The sequence below is a fragment of the Pomacea canaliculata genome, linkage group LG3 (genome assembly GCF_003073045.1).
Source record: "Pomacea canaliculata isolate SZHN2017 linkage group LG3, ASM307304v1, whole genome shotgun sequence".
NCBI lineage: Eukaryota > Metazoa > Mollusca > Gastropoda > Architaenioglossa > Ampullariidae > Pomacea > Pomacea canaliculata.
In genome coordinates this window covers 31,640,838-31,662,652 of record NC_037592.1, presented here as the reverse complement: position 1 = coordinate 31,662,652, position 21,815 = coordinate 31,640,838, and the positions used below count along the sequence as shown (strand labels likewise).

Sequence of the window (21,815 nt, the reverse complement as noted above, 5' to 3'; positions counted from 1 at the left end):
ACAAAGCACAAGTACAAGTATGGTGGCATCCTTGGTTCGAGCCGCACAGAAAAGATTGCTAAGTTACGTCAAGAAATTGGAGGCTTGACGAGAATATTTACCAAGAAAAGGCAAGAAAATGAGGCGGCGGTAAGGGCAAGCTACCGAGTTGCTCACATTTTGAGCAGAGAAGTGAAGCCATTTTCCGATGGCGAATGCGTAAAAAAGTGCTTGCTAGCAGTGGTGGAGGAACTGTGTCCTGAAAGAAGAATGCAGTTGAAGCCGTCAAGCCTTTCTCGCATGACAATTGCAACGGCGAGTGAGATATGGGGAAACATCTCCCAGTCAAAACTAAGGGACAAAGCAGCACGTTTCGAAATGTTTTCTATTGCCGCTGATGAGTCCACCAACTCATCTGACACCGCTCAACTCTTGGTATTTATTCGCGGTACAAACAGCGGTTTTGAAATTACAGAAGAGTTTGCGGCCATGAGGGGCATGCACGGGAACACCACTGGCAAAGACCTGTTCAAAGAAGTTTCAGACAAGTAGATTTCGCATGTGTATGCGGACATAACAGCATCCCAAGCGAAATTACTTCTCTTCATTCAGCAGACGGGAAGGGTGCAGCTTGTCCACTTCCCAACGTGTACATCTCTACCTCAGGATCAGCAGCTAAAAATATCTTTCCCCAAAGCAAGAATGACACAGCTTCTGGGGATCTTAAAGGATAATTTCAATGAAAGATTTAAAGATTTTCATGATTTGAAGGATGAAATACGTTTCTTCGAAAATCCATTTGCGGCAGACGTGCCAAGTGCCCCGACAGACCTGCAACTGGAACTGATTGACTTGCAAAGCCAGACATCCCTACTTGACAAATTTCGAGCTCTGCAGACAAATGCTTTCTACGCCGTGTTGCCTGCAGAAACTGTTCCAAATCTCCGAGAACAAGCGTTAAGGATGATCACGATGTTTATAAGTACTTATGTGTGTGAACAAACGTTTTCAGAGATGAAACTGGCGAAACCCGTCTTACGTAATCACCTCGCGGACGAACAGTTCGATTCAGTGCTCCGACATTCAGAAGTCGGTTACGAAAAAACAACTTGAAATATCCCACTAATTACTACATAATTAATGGTAAGTACAACTTGTTTCTAATAAAAATGATATATGTTCTATTATTTTTCTTTTTTGTTTTTTTTGCGGTGAAGCGACGCGTGACACGCGTGTCGGAAATTTGTATGGCCCGCAGGCCGAAAAAGGTTGGGGATCACTGTCCTAATGCAATAAAATTCAATCACCTCTTCTGCTCTAGAAAAAAAAGGCATTTACTGATAAAACTAACCATTTTTATACAAATTATTCATCATAGTTGTGAAATAATTCATTGGTTTAATCTGTATTTATGCTGCAACACTACCATTATTACTACCGTGCTTATCATTCATATCGTTATATTTTTTATAATACTGTCATATATTTATTTTCTTGTACAATCATTCAAGCTCTAAATAAGGAAATAGTAGGTGTGAGTGTAATGGACGTAATAACACATTTTCTACAGTGAGCTACACTTAGTCTTATAGTCTTACATGACTCCATACTCTCATGGACTGAATGAAAAAAAGTCAATAGCAATATTAGCCAGCAATCAGCAGCTGCTTTAAAGTCAGGGTAGTCAAGCTGTTAATTAGCAGGGCAAAATAGAAGATTCATTCCTTTGTATATTTCGTTAAACAGGGCTTAACTAGACTGTGCATGTGCTGGAGTATGTGTGTGTATGCATGAGTATGCTAAATGATTTTTTTTAATCACTTCGATGTTAACAGCTAAAGGCATAAAAATACTCCATTTCAGAATATGCATGTTCCATTTTTTCTCTTGTAAATACCTGGCAGCAAAATACACGCTTCAATTTCTCTCATGAGATTATAAAGTTGTTTTGTACCTTCCTTCTCATAAGACAGGGCAGTCTTGCTTAGTACTTTTGAATTTGTCATTAAGGCGCAATAGAGAAGAAACAATGGCACAAGTTTCCAGTTCTGTTTACTAGGTAAAAGAGTATTGAAAAAGGCAACACAAACTAAATTTTGAAAACTGATAATAATCTTGATACTTTCTTCAAAGTTTAAACAAGTTTTACTGTCAGTGAAACACATCTTTATCCTTCAGAGAACATACATGTGCAATGTTCAGTTACAAGTCTTCCTTTTCTTTCTTCGCATCTTTTTCTGATTTGCTGCCTGTGCAATAAAATTGAAAATGTCAAGAGCAATATATAATAGCAGTATAATAACATCCAATAGCAATATAACAACTCAATGCCAATAGAATTCAATAAAATTTCTATTATTTCTGTATAGTGCATGGAAACCAGTGACAGTGTAAAAACCTAACACGGATAGCCCTCAGATTGGCCAATCCCTGCTGTCTGGTCACACTCAGACCTCTGGCAAAAGTGTCACTGGATGACATTTTAACGTGCGTAGGCCACTTATCCTTCACCTTCATATTTTCTCTACTGCTTCTTTCTGAGAGGCCTCAAAGGACTCACACAGAACTAATCCTTGAAGCAATTGCTGATGACACCTTCTACTCACCTGCCATTGCACAGTTCCAATTAAAAGACAGCTTTGGGCAGGGGAAAGTTCTCCATACGGATAACATTTACCCAATAGAGCTGCTTGATCAAGAGGATATCTTCAACGCGGGGCAGATTTGCCTTTTCCAAGACCTGGAGGCATGGCCCTACTGCCCATGAATAATTCCTGACAGCGCTGGTGGAAGTGATTTAACTGCTGCTCTATGCCTCTGTTTTATATAGCAGCACCAGAACAACAATGACTCCATAGAGCTAAATTTGCATGATGTGCAGTGAGTGTCAGAAGGTGCAAGCTGATAGAGAGATTATGTCAAAGTCCTTGGATATTGCGGTCTCATTTTTGATTACACTGTGAAGCCATGCCGTAAGCTTGTTGAGGCTTTTGGTACATTACTTCTACTTTCTTCAGGAGCTCTGTTTGGGCATATTGGTTAATGACTGACTGCAGTGTCTCTAGTGAGTGGGCGAGGAGAGTGCAGTTGTTGAAAACAAACAGCTTCAGGATAGCTTTTCAATGGTAGTGGGTGCTAGGAAGCAAAGATTAAAGACATTTTATTCTGAACACAGCATAGAATCTAATGTACTCTTTGACGGGTTGTTCTTGACTTCTTAGCTTAGGGCTGAAAGGGCACACACTTCCCACTTTCACAAGACTTGCAGAACCAAAATTCTTCTTTGGGTTGTTTGCATAAGCCAGCACACTGAAAGTGGTACCAGCAAAGGCAGGAATCACACCCCACAGACTTCTTCTTAAGAGTTCTCTCACAGCATTTGCAAAGCCATGGCTCCTCTTTCTTAATCTCTATTAAAGCATATATCAATTTCCAAGCATCAGCAGTGAAGAAATGCTGAACCAAACTAAGGTTCACACTATCATCTAAACAAGAATGTGGAATATCCTCTAGGGTCAAATGGATGTCATCTTCATTGATGATGTAGTCTTCATGAAGGGCTTTCTTGGTGATAGACATACTTACAAGCCAAGATAACAAGACTGTAAACAAAGACAAAAAATAAAATAATCTTGAAATGTAAACGCAAACAGAAAAATAATTCCCAACATCAAAAGAGTATGTAATTTCTATCTAAAATAATTAAATAATAATTATGACATATGAACAGTGACAAAAGCAAAATGTTTAAGATTACCTTCTTCCCATCAGTAAATTTTAATTAAGCGTGACGGCAACAATTGAAAAATATCTTGTATGGGGTGACAGACAATTTTAAATAAAAGTTTGCTGAAGAATGCATAATTCAGAATAGAAAATTTGATGTAGCAAATTTTTAATCACTGACAAAAATAAATGCAATATACTTCAACATTATAATAAATAATGATTGAGAAAAACCTTGAAGAACTTTGTAGTCTTTCTGTGTCACACAACTTCAGGTTACCAAATTCTTTGGTGTTTGCTTTTCTTTTTTAAACCAGCTGATGCTTCTGTGGGTATGCTGTTTGTTTTAAGCTTTTAGGATTTACGCTTTTCAAGAAGGGAGGTTATTTACTTTCTTTTGTAGAAGTGGGTCGTACATTTATGTTTGGATGATAGTGTGCACAATTCTTTCTAAGTAATTATTTACATATTTTGTCAACATTTACATACTTTTCTTTAGCAAATGACTGCAATTTCAGATGTTCCCTTAAATCTTAAAAAAACAAAAACAACCACCAACCAACCAAACAAAAAAAAAAAAAGGCCTTAATTCTGAGAAATGGAAATGTTACATTACCCTTTTGTTTCTCATGATTTTTAAGTTTCACAAATGCCTTTGGCTTGCTGTTATAGCTCCCTGGTTGCTCAGTGTCCATTTGAGTAGACTGTTTGCTTCCACATGAATCTGTTACAGAAAACCCAGTCAACAAACAAGCAATTTAACTATTTTTTGTTTTTAAAACATCCTTAAAAAATGGCTGGAGTCTTTATATTATTTGTTTTGTGTATGTTTCCAATGTGTTTTGAACATGGATGGGAGCTAAATACTACTAAAAAGATGTTTTATTTCCTCCTATTCAAAATTTTTAATCTAAAAAAAAAATGTTGTCATGATCTGGATAGACCAAATAAAATAAGTTCAAAAAAAATTCTTAAAACTTTTATTTCAAATGCACTAAAAAGGGTAAAATAGATTTATTATTAGATCTTGGGATTAACTTAAAATAAAAAAGGGCACTGGAGGATTTCAAGTTCCAAGAGTACACCTCACGCTTATATTTTAAGTTAATGCATTAAAGAAAATCCTGAGACCCAAGGAAAAGATACTTTACCGTTTTTACTGCATTCAAATAAAAATGTATTTAAAAAGTTATTTTAAACTTTTCAGTCTTTTTCAATTTTGTTATCAACTTTTTCATTTCACTTTGTCACCTTTTCCCTTCTAATAGGCTGACTTAGGGATATATCCTATAATTTACTAGTCCTAGAGCAGCAGCTACCAATTGCCTCTAATTTGGCCTACAAATTCTCATACAAAGTAAAAAAAATTTTTTTGCTTCTTGTGGACTGTTAGAAATTGTTCAAAATTGCATTGTCACTGGAAATGAGTAACTGGTAAAACTTTGACCTCTAGTATGATGGGAAGTGGTTGAAAAATCTATCATAAAATTACCACAGACACATATACATTGTAAGTTAAATAAAAGTGTGTAAAAAACAACTGTTTTGTTGTTGTTAAAGAATGTATATTTATTCCCAGTGAATTCAGTGACACCTGTTAAAAAAAACAACCCTCAAAAACAAGCATCTTCCTGCAGCTGCTTCTAAAAGTGCTTCTAAAAGAATGATTTATTAGCAGCACCATGGGGCGGTGTGTGTGTGCATGAGCACATATGTAATGTCACAATTTGTCAATATTAAATGATGGAGCAGGTCTCTGTGCTAGTTAATCCCTTTGGTTTATAAAGTATTGACTTTATTATTTTCCATGATTGGTATAGAAAGCTGATATATAATTGCAACTATGCCGTCCCTTCTAGCACAATTAAAGTAGACTTTTAAGTACTAATACTGTAGTTAAAAGCAAAAATGTCAGTTCCAACACTCTCTTTTTTGAAGTTCTTGAGGTTTAACAGATGCATTTATGGTAACATTACAGTGCTCTGATTCTTTAGGCTCCTTCCTAGAATTCTTCACAATGTTCGGCACTGTAACCCAAGAAAACTCCTCAAGTATATCCTTTAAGTTATGCAAATAGGCACTAATTCAGTTCTTTAGAAAACAGGCATCTTCTGGCTTCCTCTGAATCAGAAAGTATCTGAATACAAGCCAGCAACAGCATTACGGCTCCCTGATATCCACATCATGACTTTATGACAGATTTGATAAAATCTTTTTAATGTACCGGTAGCTGCATTTATGGGGGGAAAATGCAATGGAATTGTACTGCAATAATGTATTTTTATATATCAGTATTTCTCAACATATAGAAATGTGTCCAGGTCATATGAGAGCTCCAAATCATGCAAAGAAAAGGGTGTCTGAAAACATAAATGATTTCATGGGGTCTGAATATCATGCAGCATAATATACCAAAGATATAAATTCTCTTATTTTGTCATTGTCAACACAGGTCAGTGCAGCTTTATATCTTCTTCTTGTTCCTTATCACTCCCAGTGAAGCATAGGGCCACAAGCTTTATATCACTTCTAATTAAATCAGTTGGGTTTTTTTTTTAAACCTTAAGGATCAAGATCATAATAATATTAACACTTGTAGATTGATGCGTACAATAAAAGCCTACTATGTTTATAAGGGAATTTAAACTTCAACAATTTTAAAGCGAAATGCAAGGTAAATGAAAAACTGAGTTTAAATAAAACAGCCTGGCACTCTGAATGGTTTCCACTCAAAATTTCAGGCTAGAAAACAATCAGTTACAATCATGTCTAAAACACAGCATAAAGGAGATTGCAATATTGACATTCATCCTCTAAGCACAATGGGCCATGATCGTTGCTTTGCTAGGAAGCATGGGGATGGCGATTTTCATTACTTTTATTGCAAAGTTTTCTCCTTTCCAAAAATGTATAGGTTTCTTGGTCATTTTAACTCAGAGCAGCAATAATAAAAAAACTTCACCCACTTCACAGTCTTCAGTTATAAGCCAGTCATTGCGATGTTATATTTTTATATCATGCTAATCATCTAATGCAGAGTTAACTTTCAGTCCCCTAAGAGGGGTTGTCAAAAATGTTAGCATCTTGAATTTGGATATTATGCCATAAAATTTTGAACCAGAATACAGTGAAGAAAAGTGATTATTGGTTAACAGAGAATATGGCTACAACCAATAACTCAGACCACATTATTGGCACTACAGTATTATTGTCACACATAAATGTCCTAAAATGTTTAAGCATGGATCAATCACAACTTGGTTTAAAAAAAAAAAGTGCTTCATGTGGGGACCTGAGAAAACACAGCTGACATATGGTCAAACCTTGGCTGGTTAAAATGCCCCCTAACATGAGTCAGCACAATGGGGAAGGTTTGGTTATCATGAGGAACCTTTTGGTGGCCTCCATCAGAACACTAGTAACTCCAAACAGCTATCCCAGCCACAATGATGAAAATTCAATATAAATAAAAGGTTGAAAAAGAATAATTTTTTTAATACTTAAACTCTTTAACTAAATTCTACACTGACATTACTAACAATAATTAAAAAACATTTTGCTCTATTCCCCTATAAGGTAAACTCACCAGAAATGGAGCAACATCATCTGATACAACACAATGAATTCCACAATGATGAAAGAACAGCTATTACTTTTGAAGAAAACCTAAAAAAATACTAATGCATGTTGTTAAAAAATATTAAAGAACACTGACCACGACATTTTGATGTACCTTTTTGATGTACAGTCTGGTTTGGTCTTCTGTGTTTTGAATGGGAAGATTTTGCATCTTTCTCTACCACACCAGATCTCTTTCTGCAGCTTGATGATGATATATCAAGATGTTGTTTCACATCACAGTGCTGGATGCACTCTTTGCTTTCCTTCTTAGTCCCTTCCACTTTAAGATCATGTGTCTCTTGAGAGTGTGCACTGTCCGTGCTTGTCAATGCATATTTTGCAGGCGTAGAAAGTAAAGAGCACATTGGGTCCTTAGAATGTTTACATAAATTATGCTGGTGCACATGTTTAAAAAACTTTTTTCTATTTGTAAAGGTAAGCGGGCAGCTGTGACAACAATACCTGATTTCTTTTGATGGAGATGTTGAGTTTTCACTGCTACAGACTGTTTGATCTGATAATTCACTGTCAGTTTGGCTGGATTCTGAGTGTGATCTTAATTGTTTGAATGGTAACTGACTGAGTGAGCTGGAAAGGGTTATTTTGGGTGCTCCTCCTTCTGACTTCATGCTTGCCAGTAAAGTCTGCTTGGATGGGCTGTGTTCCTGCTCCTGGGCTAATCTTTTTCTTGTGAAAGGATACTTTGCAGTTTTTTGCCTCATGTCTGTTGAAAAATGTTTTTCACTTAAATTTTCTGCCAGCAAACTGGGATTCAGTGGAACAAGGGCATGAATATGCTGCATGTGGTTTGCTTTCTTTGCAAAATATTGCTGGCAGATTGTGCACTCATATCTTTGCACTTCCCTATTTTGTTCAAGTACTGTTTTGCATGAATGAGACATATTAGGGGCGTCAAAGCCACTGTGTTGATCAACTTTTTTAACTGCAATTGTTTGAACTTTCAATTCCTGCTTTTCATAGGAACGGGATGATCTAGAACATAATTCACCACCCTTTTGAATTTTGTTACCCTCCATTTCTTGACCTTTTGTCTTCTGCTTCTGCTTGGTGGAAGGTGTCTGCTTCTGCTTTTCATGGGAAGGAGTTAGCATTGGACTAGGAGTAAGCATATCATTCTTTTGGTAATATTTTTTTTTTGCCTCCTGCTTTCTGCTGGGAGGAGTCACTTTAGGACCAAAAGTAATACTGTCGCACTTCTGCTGAATTTTATCTGAAAATTCTTGCTTGTTTGTCTGCTGCTTTTTGTTTGAAGACAGTGATTTAGAAGACAACTTGCTGCTTTTCTGAATATCCCTATGAGCTTCCTTCAATTCATGTTCTACCATAGGACTTTGCATTTCCATTATCGTGTTTTTGATGCAATTTTCTAACTGATGTGAGCCCTCTTTTATCCAGACAGTTTCAAACACAGATGTTTCACAATCGACAATGTTGTCTGACTCATTTAAAGAATCAGGTTCATTTTCAGCAGGTTCATTTTCTCTTGTTTTTAACAGTTTCTCTTTGCCTAGTACATTAGGCACCTCACCTGATGCATTTAAATGCCCCTCCTGCTTCTCGCTAATAATTGATGAGTCATTCTCTGCAGCAGCGAGCACAGCATCATTTTTGCAATGGTTTGATGCCCTCTCCAGACAAAGAAGGACCTTTTTAACAGCATACTTTCGCTTGCCCATTGCATGGTTTTTATCTACATGCTTCAGAATGCGTTCAATGCTGGTGTCTGCCGCCTCACAATAAACGCAATGCACCATCTGTAGTAAATTGTATTTGACATGTGCTACCAGCTGACTGAGAGATGTAAAGGTCATGTGACAGTTCCAGCAAATAGGATGAGGAAGATCTTGGTGAGTAAGCACTGTATGCCCTAAGAACTCTTCAGGTGAGATACAGCTATATCTACAATTTGTCTGTGTGCAATGTATCATATCTCTGCTCTGGTCCAAATGTTTCTGAAGATGGTCTACAGCCTCTTTGTTGCTCTCTTCCAACTTCCCACAATGTACACAAGTAAATATTTTACTCTTTGCATGGCTCTTTTGCAAATGCATTTCAAAGATAGAAGCAAACTGAGTACTGAAATTGCACTCTCCCAACATGCAACCACACACGTAAAATCCTTCAGATGAGAGCTCATGAAGAGGGTTGAAGTCGGGTGTGACAGTCTTTACCTCACTGATAAAAAATCCCAAGTTATCATTATCTGAAAATGAACTATGAAGCTGGCTGTTTGGCAATGAACCTTCCAACAAATGTGATGTTCCAGCTGTTGCTGAGGGTGTTACAAAGTCCCCAGCATCACAGGTTGATACATAGTCTTTACCACTGCCACCTCCTGGCTGAAGAATGGAGGCTTGCACATTCAAAGGAAAGCTTGCATCAATCATCTGATTGTATATCGGTTCTAAATGCTGGGTTACATGATCAGAGCAGTCACCTGCAAGTTGCTTTTCCTGCTGTCTAGCTACGCAAGTGTTTGCACCAGAATCAATTTGAGGAATGGCAGAAGGTGGCTGCTTTTGTATGTTTTCTGTTTCAGAATGGATACTTCTATACTGAGGTGAGTTGTCAGGGACAACATCATATGCTCCTGCAGTGTGGTCACTGCTTATGAGATAAGACTTGGATTTTGTACCTTCTTGTTTCACTGAGCTAGTTTCCTCACTAAAAGGAACTTCCAAAACTGCAGAAGGAATTCCTTGTAAACTTTCTGATTTAGAATGAATTTTTATATGTGAGTCTTTAGAAGTAGCAGTGTGATTGTCACTTGATAATGGAAGCGGAACAGGCCTAACTGACTCCGCACTTAGTATTTCAACATCGTTGTCGTCATCATCATCCAACACAATGACACCAGGTGGATTCTGCATGCGGAAAGAACACTTGGTACTGTGAAAATCACAGCTTGGTTTGCCTCTAATAGTTCTGTTAACCCAGATTATGTCATCATCACCTTCAACAGCAATGTTTGCTGCAACCTTGCATGTGCTGCCCACAGCTCCACTGAAATTCCTAATGTTGAAGTTAGGACAGTGACAAGTGCAAGGAGCTGTGTTCTTGATTTCACAGTACGGTTTAACTTTAACTACCTTGTTAAGCCAGACTATTTCATTGTCATCACCATCAACTCCATAATTATTAGCTGCCATATCCACTGCATTCTTTTCATGGGTTTGTCCAGTTCCCATAGGCTTATGAGCTTTGACGTCTGCATGCATCTGCGATGGAAGAGTCACAGATATGGTATCTGCATTATTGTGCTCTCCATTAACAGGGTCTGAGTCTAGAGAAACTGACATCTTTTCCACTGAAGTTGTTAGAAGTGTTCTCATGTAATTCTCTTTGGAATGGTTCTTCTTGATTTTGGAAGCAGACACTTTTTTGGAAATGACTTTTGGTTTCTCATATTTCTCTTGGATTTGGGTGAGAGGATGTTGTGTATGCCTTTCACTGCCAGCTGATATAGTCACAGGGGGAAGAAACTGTGAAAATAAAGGCACCAAAGCTACATGATTCTGCTGAGAAGAAACAGTTATCACAGACCGATCAGCGGATGTTACAATGTTATCATTGTCTTGTATTGGTGACATTTGTGCATTCTGCGACTGAGATGGTAGGCAATCAAGATTATGCTTGCTTGAAAGGACATCGTGTTGGGTATCATGACTGTGTTTTTGTGAGCTACTACTATCACCTTCTGGTCCTTGAGTGGCTTCAGCCAATAATAAACTGCCAGAGTTACTCTGTGCCCTGCTTATCTGTAACTGTGTCAATGAAGGTGTTTTTACTCGGCATGTCTGTGAACCATTTACCATTAATGGTAAAGCTGATGACAGCTTGGTATTATGATTCATGCTGTTGATAAACGGAAGCTGAAGACCTGGTGACGCCATGTTTGTTCTGACAGTGTTTGGAAGGTTTAAAAAAGCTCCCTGTGGTAATAAATGAACTGCAGGCTGGAGTAACTGTGTGCTTTGTGGTGCTAAGCTTCCACCCACTTGCTGGAAAGTTTCTGATGACAGGGTCAAACACTTCCTGGCTAAGTTTAACTCCTGAGCACTTGTTGCCTTCTCTGTATCCTCTCTGGAGGATGGTACCTGGTCTTCAGTTAATTTTGCAGCAGATGGATGGGCAGGTTGGAAACTTGCAGCTAGGGCAGATGATCCCACATCACCAGGAGGGACATGTACCACAGGAACACCCATCATCTTGTCACTTTAATGACTACCTTCCACTATCGCTCGGTAGAAAATGTAGTATGGTGGACCACGTGATTTATGAAATCTTTCTCACTTCAAGGTGACAAAGAAAATATCCAATCTCTGATATATGTCACACTGATTCATGAAATCTTTCTCACTTCAAGGTGATAAAAAAAAAAATCCAATCTCTCATATATGTTACACTGTTAGGCTGTAGGTAGGATTCTTGAGCCATCACATCATAGTTAAGCTTCATCTGTAAGTCATCATCTCTGGATCTCTAGATTCTGGAAAAAGAAATAACTATATTTAGCACAAAAAACCCCTAACATATAGTAATACCCAGATTATTTTAACAATTAAAAAAACCTGTAGCCAATAATAATCAACAAAATATTTTTAAAAACTCACCAATTACCATAAGTTTTCCTGCCACAGTGAGATATGCTTAAAGAAACTAAATGGAATATGGTGGCACTTAAATGCATACATATCTCTACACTATCTGGTGGTGAATCCGATGTGTGCATGTGCAAGTGTAGATGTCTAAAAGTGATTTACATATTTTTTGATGGTTTCTTTTTTTTTTTTTTTTTTGTTAACATATCATTGGCTCTGTGTATCAAGCTTTGGCCCACCTCCAAATTTTTGTTTTGTTTGTTGATGTTCTGCATTACTGGCACAGTATTGTGCTGACAACATATATATATACCAAATGTCCCTTTTTTACCTATGCAACATCACCTTATGCATGAAGGAACAGAGAAGACGACTATGGATTCCTGCATGCCTGTGAAATAGCATTCAGTAAAAGGATGTATATTTCACTCTTTTTTTATGTCTTTCCTTTTGTCATGCAACAAAACTGATTGTGTAAACTCCTTTCAATTGTCAATAAAATTATAAAAGCCAATACAACAGTTTATGTTGCTATCTTGCTCTACAGGCATGAGAAGTGGGCTCTGTTTACTAATACAGATATAGGAAGGTATCCTGTACCCTCACTATTCCTGATCATGTGTTGGCATATAAATTCTCACTGCTGCAATCTGGCCACAGGTACATAATGCCTGTGTGCAGAACGAATCATCATTGCAACTCATTTATTTAACATGCCATTCACTTGATAAATTCTACTTACCATGATCTTATGTTAGCCTGAGGTCACCACATGTATTTACTGTTTTTGGGTGTAGGTGTACGTATATACACACATATATTGTGTGTGAGAAAGATTTACTGAGAGAGAGAACTTATTTACAGTAGTCAACATGTATATGTATATAACTAGCTGTATACTGCTAGCATATGAACATTAACTATAATTGTAATTGTGGACTAATAAAATTGTAACAAGAATCCAGGAATTCGAAGCCAAGCGTTTGAGAAAACCTACACAGAACATCAAACCAGTGAATGTGCAAGAAGCATGGTTGCCAATCTCTTTTGGCAACAGTAAAACTTGTCTGGTTTGGTAATGTGACCGGGTGTAACAGGATGAAACTTCCCAGCAGTACTAAACGTCTCAGTATAGTCTGCGCATGTTACTGATAGTGAATGAAATTGTAAAACGCATGTTGATGCCTAATGATAACTCATGTTACATGCTAGAGCTGCTTGACAATGGGAAAGTAAACTAAGAATTTGGAATTCCATCTGAAATATGTCTTTATTGCTGAATCTGGGTAAATAAGGGCACCACATCAAATACTTTCCACTTGGCTCTTGCTAGAAATAAAATAGCACTGTAAAAGCAAAATTATACAAGCATATTTTGAAAATATAAGCGTACTATTCAAAGGCACAGCAGCGAAACCAAACGTCTCGTCATGAAGTGAAGAAAAATAAAGCCTCTCGGTCAAGTGAATCTTCGATTGGCAGTTTACTTGAAATAAAAGTAAAGGACGAAACATTACAGGGCATAAGAAATAAAATAACATTGCAAAAGCAAAATTATGCAACTCACAATATGCTTTGAGTTGGTTTTGATAAATAAAACCAAGAAAATGTTTAGTAATCCATCGGAAGTTTGAACCGAGACGTTTAGTACTGCTAGGAAGTTTCATTCTGTTACACGGGCAGAACTAAGACCCTCCTCCTTCAGAGTACCAGATGCAGAATTTGAGGGAATCAACTGACATACCATGCAGAACTTGCTTATGCCATGAAAAAATGCCACTATGCCTTATCAGCCGCTGCATTTTTTCAGCTACCCCATCCCCCTCCACCCAAAACACGGAAAACCTGTAATGTTGACCAGCATGCCAGTCTGTACTGGTCATGGGAATGAATGAACATCTAAAAGCCGAAGCACATTTCAACATTTTTTGTGTTCGGAAATCCTGATCATTGACCAAATTGGACACGCATTGTATACATTAAGCGTTAGACATATTTTCACAACATATTAAAACTGTTGCATTGTAGCTATGAAATAGTTAAACAGCAGCACGAAAGCGTTTAATGCACGAAAGAACCCCACTCACTTTGTCTGCGTATCGGCCACCAAAAATACCCGTACATGGGGCGGCAACTTCCTGATTCTTGACTGATGGAGTTACCTCCCGTCCACATCGCTATCAACAGCGATGACCATGATCGAAAAAAGAATATAAAAATTAACGCCTATGCACAAAGAGCAGATGAAGCACACACTCTTTTGTCTCGTAGAATGATTGAAAACTTCTAACCGAAGTTACAATAAAAGTGTTCTATACAGAGCTTACATAACTGGCTGGAGGAGACGGAGGTCGGTCACTGCGCCCCACACAAAAGTCAGTTCGTCCCAGCAGGTCCATTTCGTCCCAAGACCGAAAAGTCAAATCTTCCCAAGCCTAAAAAATGAATCAATTACCGATCAAACAAGTAGCTATTGTAAACTATTTCTCACTGTGCATGCGGCACTGTGCTAACCTTTCTGAGACACCACGGACATGTGTGTGGCTGAGGGAGGGGGGCTGAGGGAGGATGATACAGGTTCATGGCGACACTAAAGTACCCACGACCTTGAGCGAGAGTTATTCGGTATCTAGCGGCTGCGGCTTTCCGACAGGCCCGTTCAGTGTGACGTGAACAGCTACCTCTCTCCCCAGTCTCACTATACCGTGCCAGCCCCCTTTACTATACGTACCCTACCAGTCCTGGGAATAGTGTATTGCAGATGTGAAACTCGACTTCATCTTCACGTTTTATGTTCCCAGGAGAAAAAAAAAAAACAGTGGCGGGCCCGGGTACACCAGACAATTACCCCCTTCGGCCCTTGCCCCCAAACCCTTCTCCCTCGATCCCCACAGGTCGGTGGGGGGGGGGTTCATTTCACCACAAGGTCGTTTCGCTCCTACCATTTCGTCCCACACCAAAAGTCAATTGTCTTCCATAGGTCTAGTTCAGTGATGCCCAACCTTTTTCGGCCTGCGGGCCATATCCATTTCGGACAGCCGTGTCGCGGGCCATATCCATTTCGGACTGCCGTGTCGCGGGCCACTTCACCGCAAAAATACAAAAAAGAAAAAAAAATAGAGCAGATACCATTTTTTATTAGAAGCAAGTTGTACTTACCATTAATTATGTAGTAATTAGTGAGATATTTGAAGTTGTTTTCCCGAAACCAACTTCTGAATGTCCGGCCTCATCGTAGAGACACCAAGTCGGAGCACTGAATCGAAATGTTTGTCCATCGAAAAAAAGATTGAGAGACGCCCCTACGTGGGGATAAATACTTCTTCCCTTTTTTCGTTTTTTTTTAATTTTTTTTTTATTACTAACATGCCGATTTCCTGCACTGTGGGCAGAAGTTTCGCGGGTCGGATGGCACCGCGTCGCGGGCCGGATATGGCCCGCGGGCCGTAGGTTGGGCATCCCTGGTCTAGTTCATACCAAGAGAGAAAGTCAAATCGTTCCAAGCCCAAAAGGCAATCGATCACAGATGAATAAAGTAACTATTAAAATCAAATATTACCAAAAGAACCATACGTTGTTTGAACAAAATACATGTGTACGCAAGCTCAGCTAGAACCATCTTACTAAACAAAAATGACCGCTTAGCAATACGCAGGTAGAAAACGTATCTTAGAATGGCAAATAAACGTGATTTATATTTAAACATTTTTTTTAAAATTAATGATGTTGTCATCATTGTATTATGAAGTTGTATTTTGACTTTTTTTGCTTATTATTATTATATAGAGACTTCTGATCGCTGATCAGGTAGACATTAGCTCGCAGCACATATACTACAGCAGTGCACCGACACCACTGTCGTCAGTTGTGAAACCTGTTTTACCGTACCAGGCTTACCAGGCTCTAAAGACGTACTGCATGGTCTGGGCGATCGAGGTGACGGATGTACTTTGGTCACTTAATGCTGGCTGTTGATTTAGTCTAGACTTTGTTTTTATAGTCGTTACTCTTTACCTGGAGGTTCGTCGCAGAGAGGTCGCGGATCGGGTACTCATCGGGTCTCTGCCGTGTCGCGAGACCACGTTTGTATTGGCGTGAAAGAGTCGATCGTCCTTATGCAATCGGGCGGCCGGCTGCGGACTTATTTTTCCTAAAACAGTGTTATGTAGGGACCTTGTGATTGGCCACTTGCTCATGTGGTTTGATCTCGGTCCTTACATAATGCTGTTTTAGGACAAATAAATTCACCGGCCGGCTACCCGAAACTCCCATATGACTGGACTGCCAAAGTGACAAAGACAGTAACATTCGTGAATAGATACCTGCGCCACATCCTCAACATCAGATGGCCCTTGAAGATCTCCAATACAGACCTGTGGGAGAGAACCAACCAAAAACCTACCAGCCAAGACATCATGAAGAGGAAATGGGGCTGGAGCGGTCACACCCTGCAAAAGCCAGCAGACAATGGCGCTTTCCACAGATGACGTCACGATCTAGCCGCGCAAGGGCTTCTGGGAATGCAAAGCGGACAAATATATTCCCCCCATGTACTACACTAGCGTTTGCAGCGAGTGCGTTGCTGTGCAGTTTATTGTTCCAAAAAAACAAAACGTGAGCGTGTAAAAAATACAGTTTCAAATTGGAAAAATGCAAATGGAGGCGGTGGTTTTAACGGAGAAAGGCGTACCTGGAGCCTTCCTTGTCGGCGATCCCTCTGAATACCGGCTAACAGAACTGAAACGATATGGCTCGAATGCCATTGACAGAGTAAGAATGTGACTTTACAAGACAATCTCAGGCTGGAACCCATAGGGTTGGGAGACCCAGACATGGAGGAGATCGGTCTACAGCAAGGCGGGGGCAGCTGGCATGACATGGTCGAAATTTGGAGAGGGACGCCCAGAACCAGGTCCGATATGGTGTGGTGTAGTTGCTGCCCTATGCTCCATTGGAGGAGGAGGAGAAGAAGAAGCAGAAGAAGAAAAACCTTTTCAGCTAATACATATATATACAGGCCCGTTCTTAGCCCCCGCGGGGCCCGAGGCAAAGGGCATGTGCGGGGCCCTCACGCCACGGCTGACTACACTTCCATATGCCTAGTTACCATATCGATCAAAAGCGCGGGGCCCTAGGCAGATGCCTCGTCCGCCTGCCCCTAAGCACGGCCCTGTATATATATAGCACTCTAATAGTGTACGAAGTTATATCTTTGTAGAATGTAGAGGGTAGGGGTCGAACAGCTTCCAGCACTGTCCCTTTCTCACGCCGGCTGTGTTCGTAATAGTCGGCCTTGAACTGCCCACCCACGGCTACTGGCGACTGGACCTATTGTTACAAATTTGCCTGAGCCACGCTGGTGGGTGGGTGGAAAACCATGAGCAGACAGGGCGGGGTGGGGTGACCACGGGGGCTGAGAAAGGTCGTGGCGAGACCTTGGTAAAAGGGGTTGGATGGTTCTGGAACGTTCTACGGAAGATAGAATAAGTAGTGTAGCTTTACAGTTGAGAGAGGCTTTTTGTTTTTGGAAGTGAGAGTGGAGAGATGGCATTCCAGCCGCCAAGAGAGACTGAATAAACTATTGTTTTGCTGTTTGTTTTGTGCTTCCCGTACTGTGCTGGCCTGTCGTCGGGTGTGCGTGCGCGGATGAGGGGAATCAAGGGACAGTTGTGTAATCCTATCCGTCTCGCTAGCCGAAGAACCCTGACCCGCGGCGCTTGTCGTCACGCGTCGGTTGCTCGCAGGGCCTTTGCAGGTCTCTTCCCCCCCCCCCCCCCCGGACTGGAAGAACTCCTCTCTTTCACCTTTCTCCCCCCTTCTTCACCTTCTCTCTTCCCGCGCGCACAGTCCTTGGCACGTCTTTCTGCCTCTTCTGGACAGTCGTCGTTCACCAACCGACATTGCAGGACCTTGGACCACGGACATTGGACCACGGGCCCCACGGCCCTGGCAGCCGGCGTTTCTCTTTCTGTCGATCGACCTGTCACAAGCCGTTTATTTGGGCTTCGTCGCATTCTTCTTGCTTTTTGGGCTTGAGACGATTTGGCTTTTCTGTCTTGGGACAAAATGGACCATAGGTGGGACAAATTGGACCTAAGTGGGACGAATTGACTTTTGGTGTGGGATGGAATGGTAGGCAGGGTTCCCAGGTCCTTGCAAGGTCCTTTTAAGTCCTTTTATATTGAATTTTCGCAAAAGGCCTTTTAAGTCCTTTTATTTGCCATGCGGTCCTTTCAAATTCTCAACAGGTCTTACATTTTCTCTGTGACCCTTTAAGTCCTTTTATCGATAAAATATTACAAAAATTTATTTCCGGAGTAGACTTTTGGCGCAAATACCGACGATTTTTCGCTGCATTGCTATTTTAATCACATGACTCCCAGTCTCGCTCGCGGCGGGAACGTCCGTTTCGGCCTTTCGCGAGTTCACTCTCGTCGTGTCGACCACATTTCTTTGTCTGCTAACATTTGAAAGATGCGGGGAAGTCTCTTTCAGGAGAAGTGGATAAAGGAAGACAGTATAAAGATTGGTTAATAAAAGACTCGAGCAATAAACATTTGGCACGATGTGCTGCCTGCAAAAATATCTCTGAATCTTTCATCAATGGGCGAAAGTGTTCTGAAACAGCACATGGTTACCGAAGACACCAAAGGCAAAATAAAAAGTATTTCTGAAAGATGCGCGCTTTTGTGTAACTGATTACTTTCGTCATCGAGAACATATCCACAGCCCGCTCAAAAATCAGACGGCACCGACAGACTCTGCAAGTGTCCAGTAAGTTGACAATTATTTATCTTTAGCGATTTCATTTAGTTAACGATGTGGTACTTAGAAAAACACAATTAAATTAAGCGGCATAACATTTTGCGGTTTTTTTCCACTCTTTATTAGCCTATCGTCTTAATTTACGGTGAAGCAATAGCTTAAGATCAGTAAATAGCAAAGAAATTATTTAAATTAAAAAGTTGAGATTTTCATTTTCTCATGATTCGAACTACAAATAGAGTTTTATTGCAATCACAAATCTTACTACAGCTTGCTGCAGAAAAATATACTGAATTTTGGCATCTGATTCAGGAAAGATTAAAAGAAAGTATAATTAATAATGTATGCTTATTATCTATTTTACCAGCAAATACATTATTTTTTGGATTTTTTAAAAATCAAATCAATTTAACATTTAAAGCTAAATCAGTTAGCTGAAAATAACTTTCATTTTCAACTATGCTGCCATCTTTATACTTTAACTTAGTTTAGTATTATTTATTTATACATGTCATTAATTATTGCTTTTTGAAACCTGTCTTTTATATTCAGACAGAACATAATGTTTACAGACATTAATGGTAACTTAAATGTTTTCTTTGAATAGGTTTCGTGGATGAGCAATAAACGATTGAAGGCAGAGATCCTGTGACTCTAAAGATTGTGGAATCACACTACAGTTCAGATCTGCTGAAAAGTCTGCTGAATGTTTCGACTTATGTTCCCAGACAAGCCAAGTAGCTGCAGAATTAAGTTGCGTCAAACAAAAGCCAGTTACCTCTAACTTCATTTGGGCTTGCTCCTCACTTTTCGAAATTGCTTCTGGAACTGTGTAAATTCGTCGCCTGAGTATGTTCTTTTGTTTGATGAATCTTCTAACCATAAGACTCAATACTAAACAGCTGGATTTCCATTGTTCGTACTGGGTGACAATGGTGTAAGGACTCATTACCTGACCTCGAATTTTTGGGTCATTCCGCGGCCATAGACCTTCAACAAAAGTTACAGTAAGGTAATTAGCGAATCAAACTTCAAGCAAGCTAATTTACTTCAAATTTCTATGGATGACCTTCTGTAAACTCTAAACCTTCTTGAGAAAATAATAACGACATGATACCAATCACAATGTTGGTTTGTTAAATGTGGGCAGCTGTGGACTCCAAATGTTATGCACAATGATTTAGGCGTGTGGCGAGCTTCTCAATGGGAGCTTGAGTCATTTCTTACATCTGCTTATATCTTGTTCAGAGACAGCCCAGCCAGAAGAGAAGTTATATAAAAGTAACTGGTTCCACATCTTTTCCAGCCAAGTTCTGTGCTCACCGATGGCTCTGAAAACAATTCTGTTGCTGAAAAAGCAATTGTTATGCTTCCATACTTGGAAAAATTTGTCAAAGCTGCAATGGTCTGTTAGAAAAAAAAAAAAAAATACATTGCCAAAGAACAAATCTTTTGATATGTAAAAAGCTGGAGTCTTAATCTACCCCTTTGCTTTCATGTCGTTGGCTTTCTTTAGTTTAATGCCAGTATACTTGTAACCTTTTTTGAGAAAATACAAGCTGATCAGCCTCTTCTTCCGTTTCCTTTGTTTAGACTTACATGACATTATGAAAAATCTAGCCACCAATGCACAAATTTATCAAGTCAAATGTACTTAATAAAGTGAAACTGCCCTCTACTTGTGCAGGTTGATATATATGCAAACAGTTTAACCATGTCAATCTGAGCATGATCAGAACTTGGCTTCAGGGTTGATATACTACTGGCGTGTAGCTAAAAACAGTCATCAGTAAACGATGGAACTCTCATGGCCTTCAGAGCTGAATGCAGAGATTTTTTTGAAAGCAGTTGTTCTAAAAATTGCAGGATAAATCTCCACTGAAGTACACCCTAGTGAGAAACATAACTTTCTTAAACCCAAAGGACCATGGGGGGGAAAAAGACAAATCAATACAAAAATGAAAGGTTTTGTTGTATTGCCAAGGAAATGAAAAGGTTTGATGATGTGACTTGTGACAAGATTGTCAGATCCTAATTTTTGACAGTTCTGCAGGTGAGTGGATAGTAAGGATTTTGACCTATACACAAAGACTGGATAGTTGGTTTTATGATGCCCGTTGCTGGAAAGCAGAGTTTCAGGTGTTGTGGTCTGTTGTCAGACAGTTAACTCATACTCTCTCATGGTCAAGCTACAGTGGAAAGACGGATTTTCATTTCAACAAAAAGAAACAGTAGCTCGACAATCTTAGTCAGACTTCACTAAAAAGCACGCAGAGTAATTCTTGATCATATTCACAGTGTGGGGGTGGAAATGTGAGATCTCCAAAACCACTGAATGTATCGCTTCTAGTGCCTATGGAGGTATGATACGTTACCTCTCTGAGCAGAAGCAGCAGAAGAAACAGAAGAAAAGCAGGTCCACAGAAAAGATAGAGATAGCTGGTAATAACTCACAAAAAGCTAAAGACACAGTGCGAAGTAACGAACCGCTGAAAACTGGCTGAAATAGTTTCCAGGCTTAAAGCAAAAAAGTTTTCACTATTAAACGAGCTAACAACATGCGTTTGTGCAGCCAAAGACAAGAAGAAGGAGATATACAAAGATTCAGTCTCAGACATTGATAAGTAACAGGAAGAAATTAAAAGTGTTGAATTGTACATTCAGAATAATGTTTATTTCAGATTAAATAAGCCTGCAGCAATTCTGACATGTACTGCATGGAACATGTTAAAAAAAGCCAAACTATTTAGAGGAAATTAGGTTCGTTAAAAAAATTGTATTGTTTAGTATTGTAATCTGTAGAGGTGACAAAGAATGAATTCATCAATGAAACTTTTGCTATAGTAGATGGATCTTGTCATTTTGCTTAATCTATCTTATGTTGATTGATATATCATGCGTTTATATATGTTTGCATGATTTACCATGTTATGTGTTAAAAGAATGCTTAAATCACATATCTCAAGCCGTAAAAATAAATGGGCTTAATGCTTGACAGTTCGACTCTGTCCATCTTGTTTATCATTAGATCACACCTTTATCATTCTCGATCTGATCCGTCAATCTGGCATTCCTTGGAATCACCAAGAAAATGTTTTCATT

General features: G+C 39.4%; 1 protein-coding gene across 5 annotated transcripts; it reads right to left on the bottom strand.

Annotated features, from left to right (window-relative positions):
- Window positions 1–2,014: 2,014 nt before the first annotated feature.
- LOC112559724 lies at window positions 2,015–14,283 on the bottom strand. 5 transcript variants are annotated; one of them, XR_003098359.1, is made up of 5 exons: window positions 14,036–14,281; window positions 7,421–11,836; window positions 4,322–4,429; window positions 2,586–3,581; window positions 2,015–2,228 (listed from the first exon to the last, which is right to left on the bottom strand). XR_003098359.1 is itself a non-coding variant. In XM_025231079.1 (4 exons), exons 2-4 carry the CDS (start codon window positions 11,553–11,555, stop codon window positions 2,182–2,184), a joined length of 4,290 nt encoding a protein of 1,429 aa, XP_025086864.1. In that variant the 5' UTR covers window positions 11,556–11,836; window positions 14,036–14,283; the 3' UTR covers window positions 2,015–2,181. The 5 variants fall into 5 exon arrangements, 4 of the variants coding, with proteins under 4 accessions (XP_025086864.1, XP_025086860.1, XP_025086862.1 ...); XM_025231079.1 differs by lacking the exon at window positions 2,586–3,581 and having other exon boundaries at window positions 14,036–14,283; XM_025231075.1 differs by having other exon boundaries at window positions 2,015–3,581.
- Between the last annotated feature and the right edge of the window lie 7,532 nt (window positions 14,284–21,815).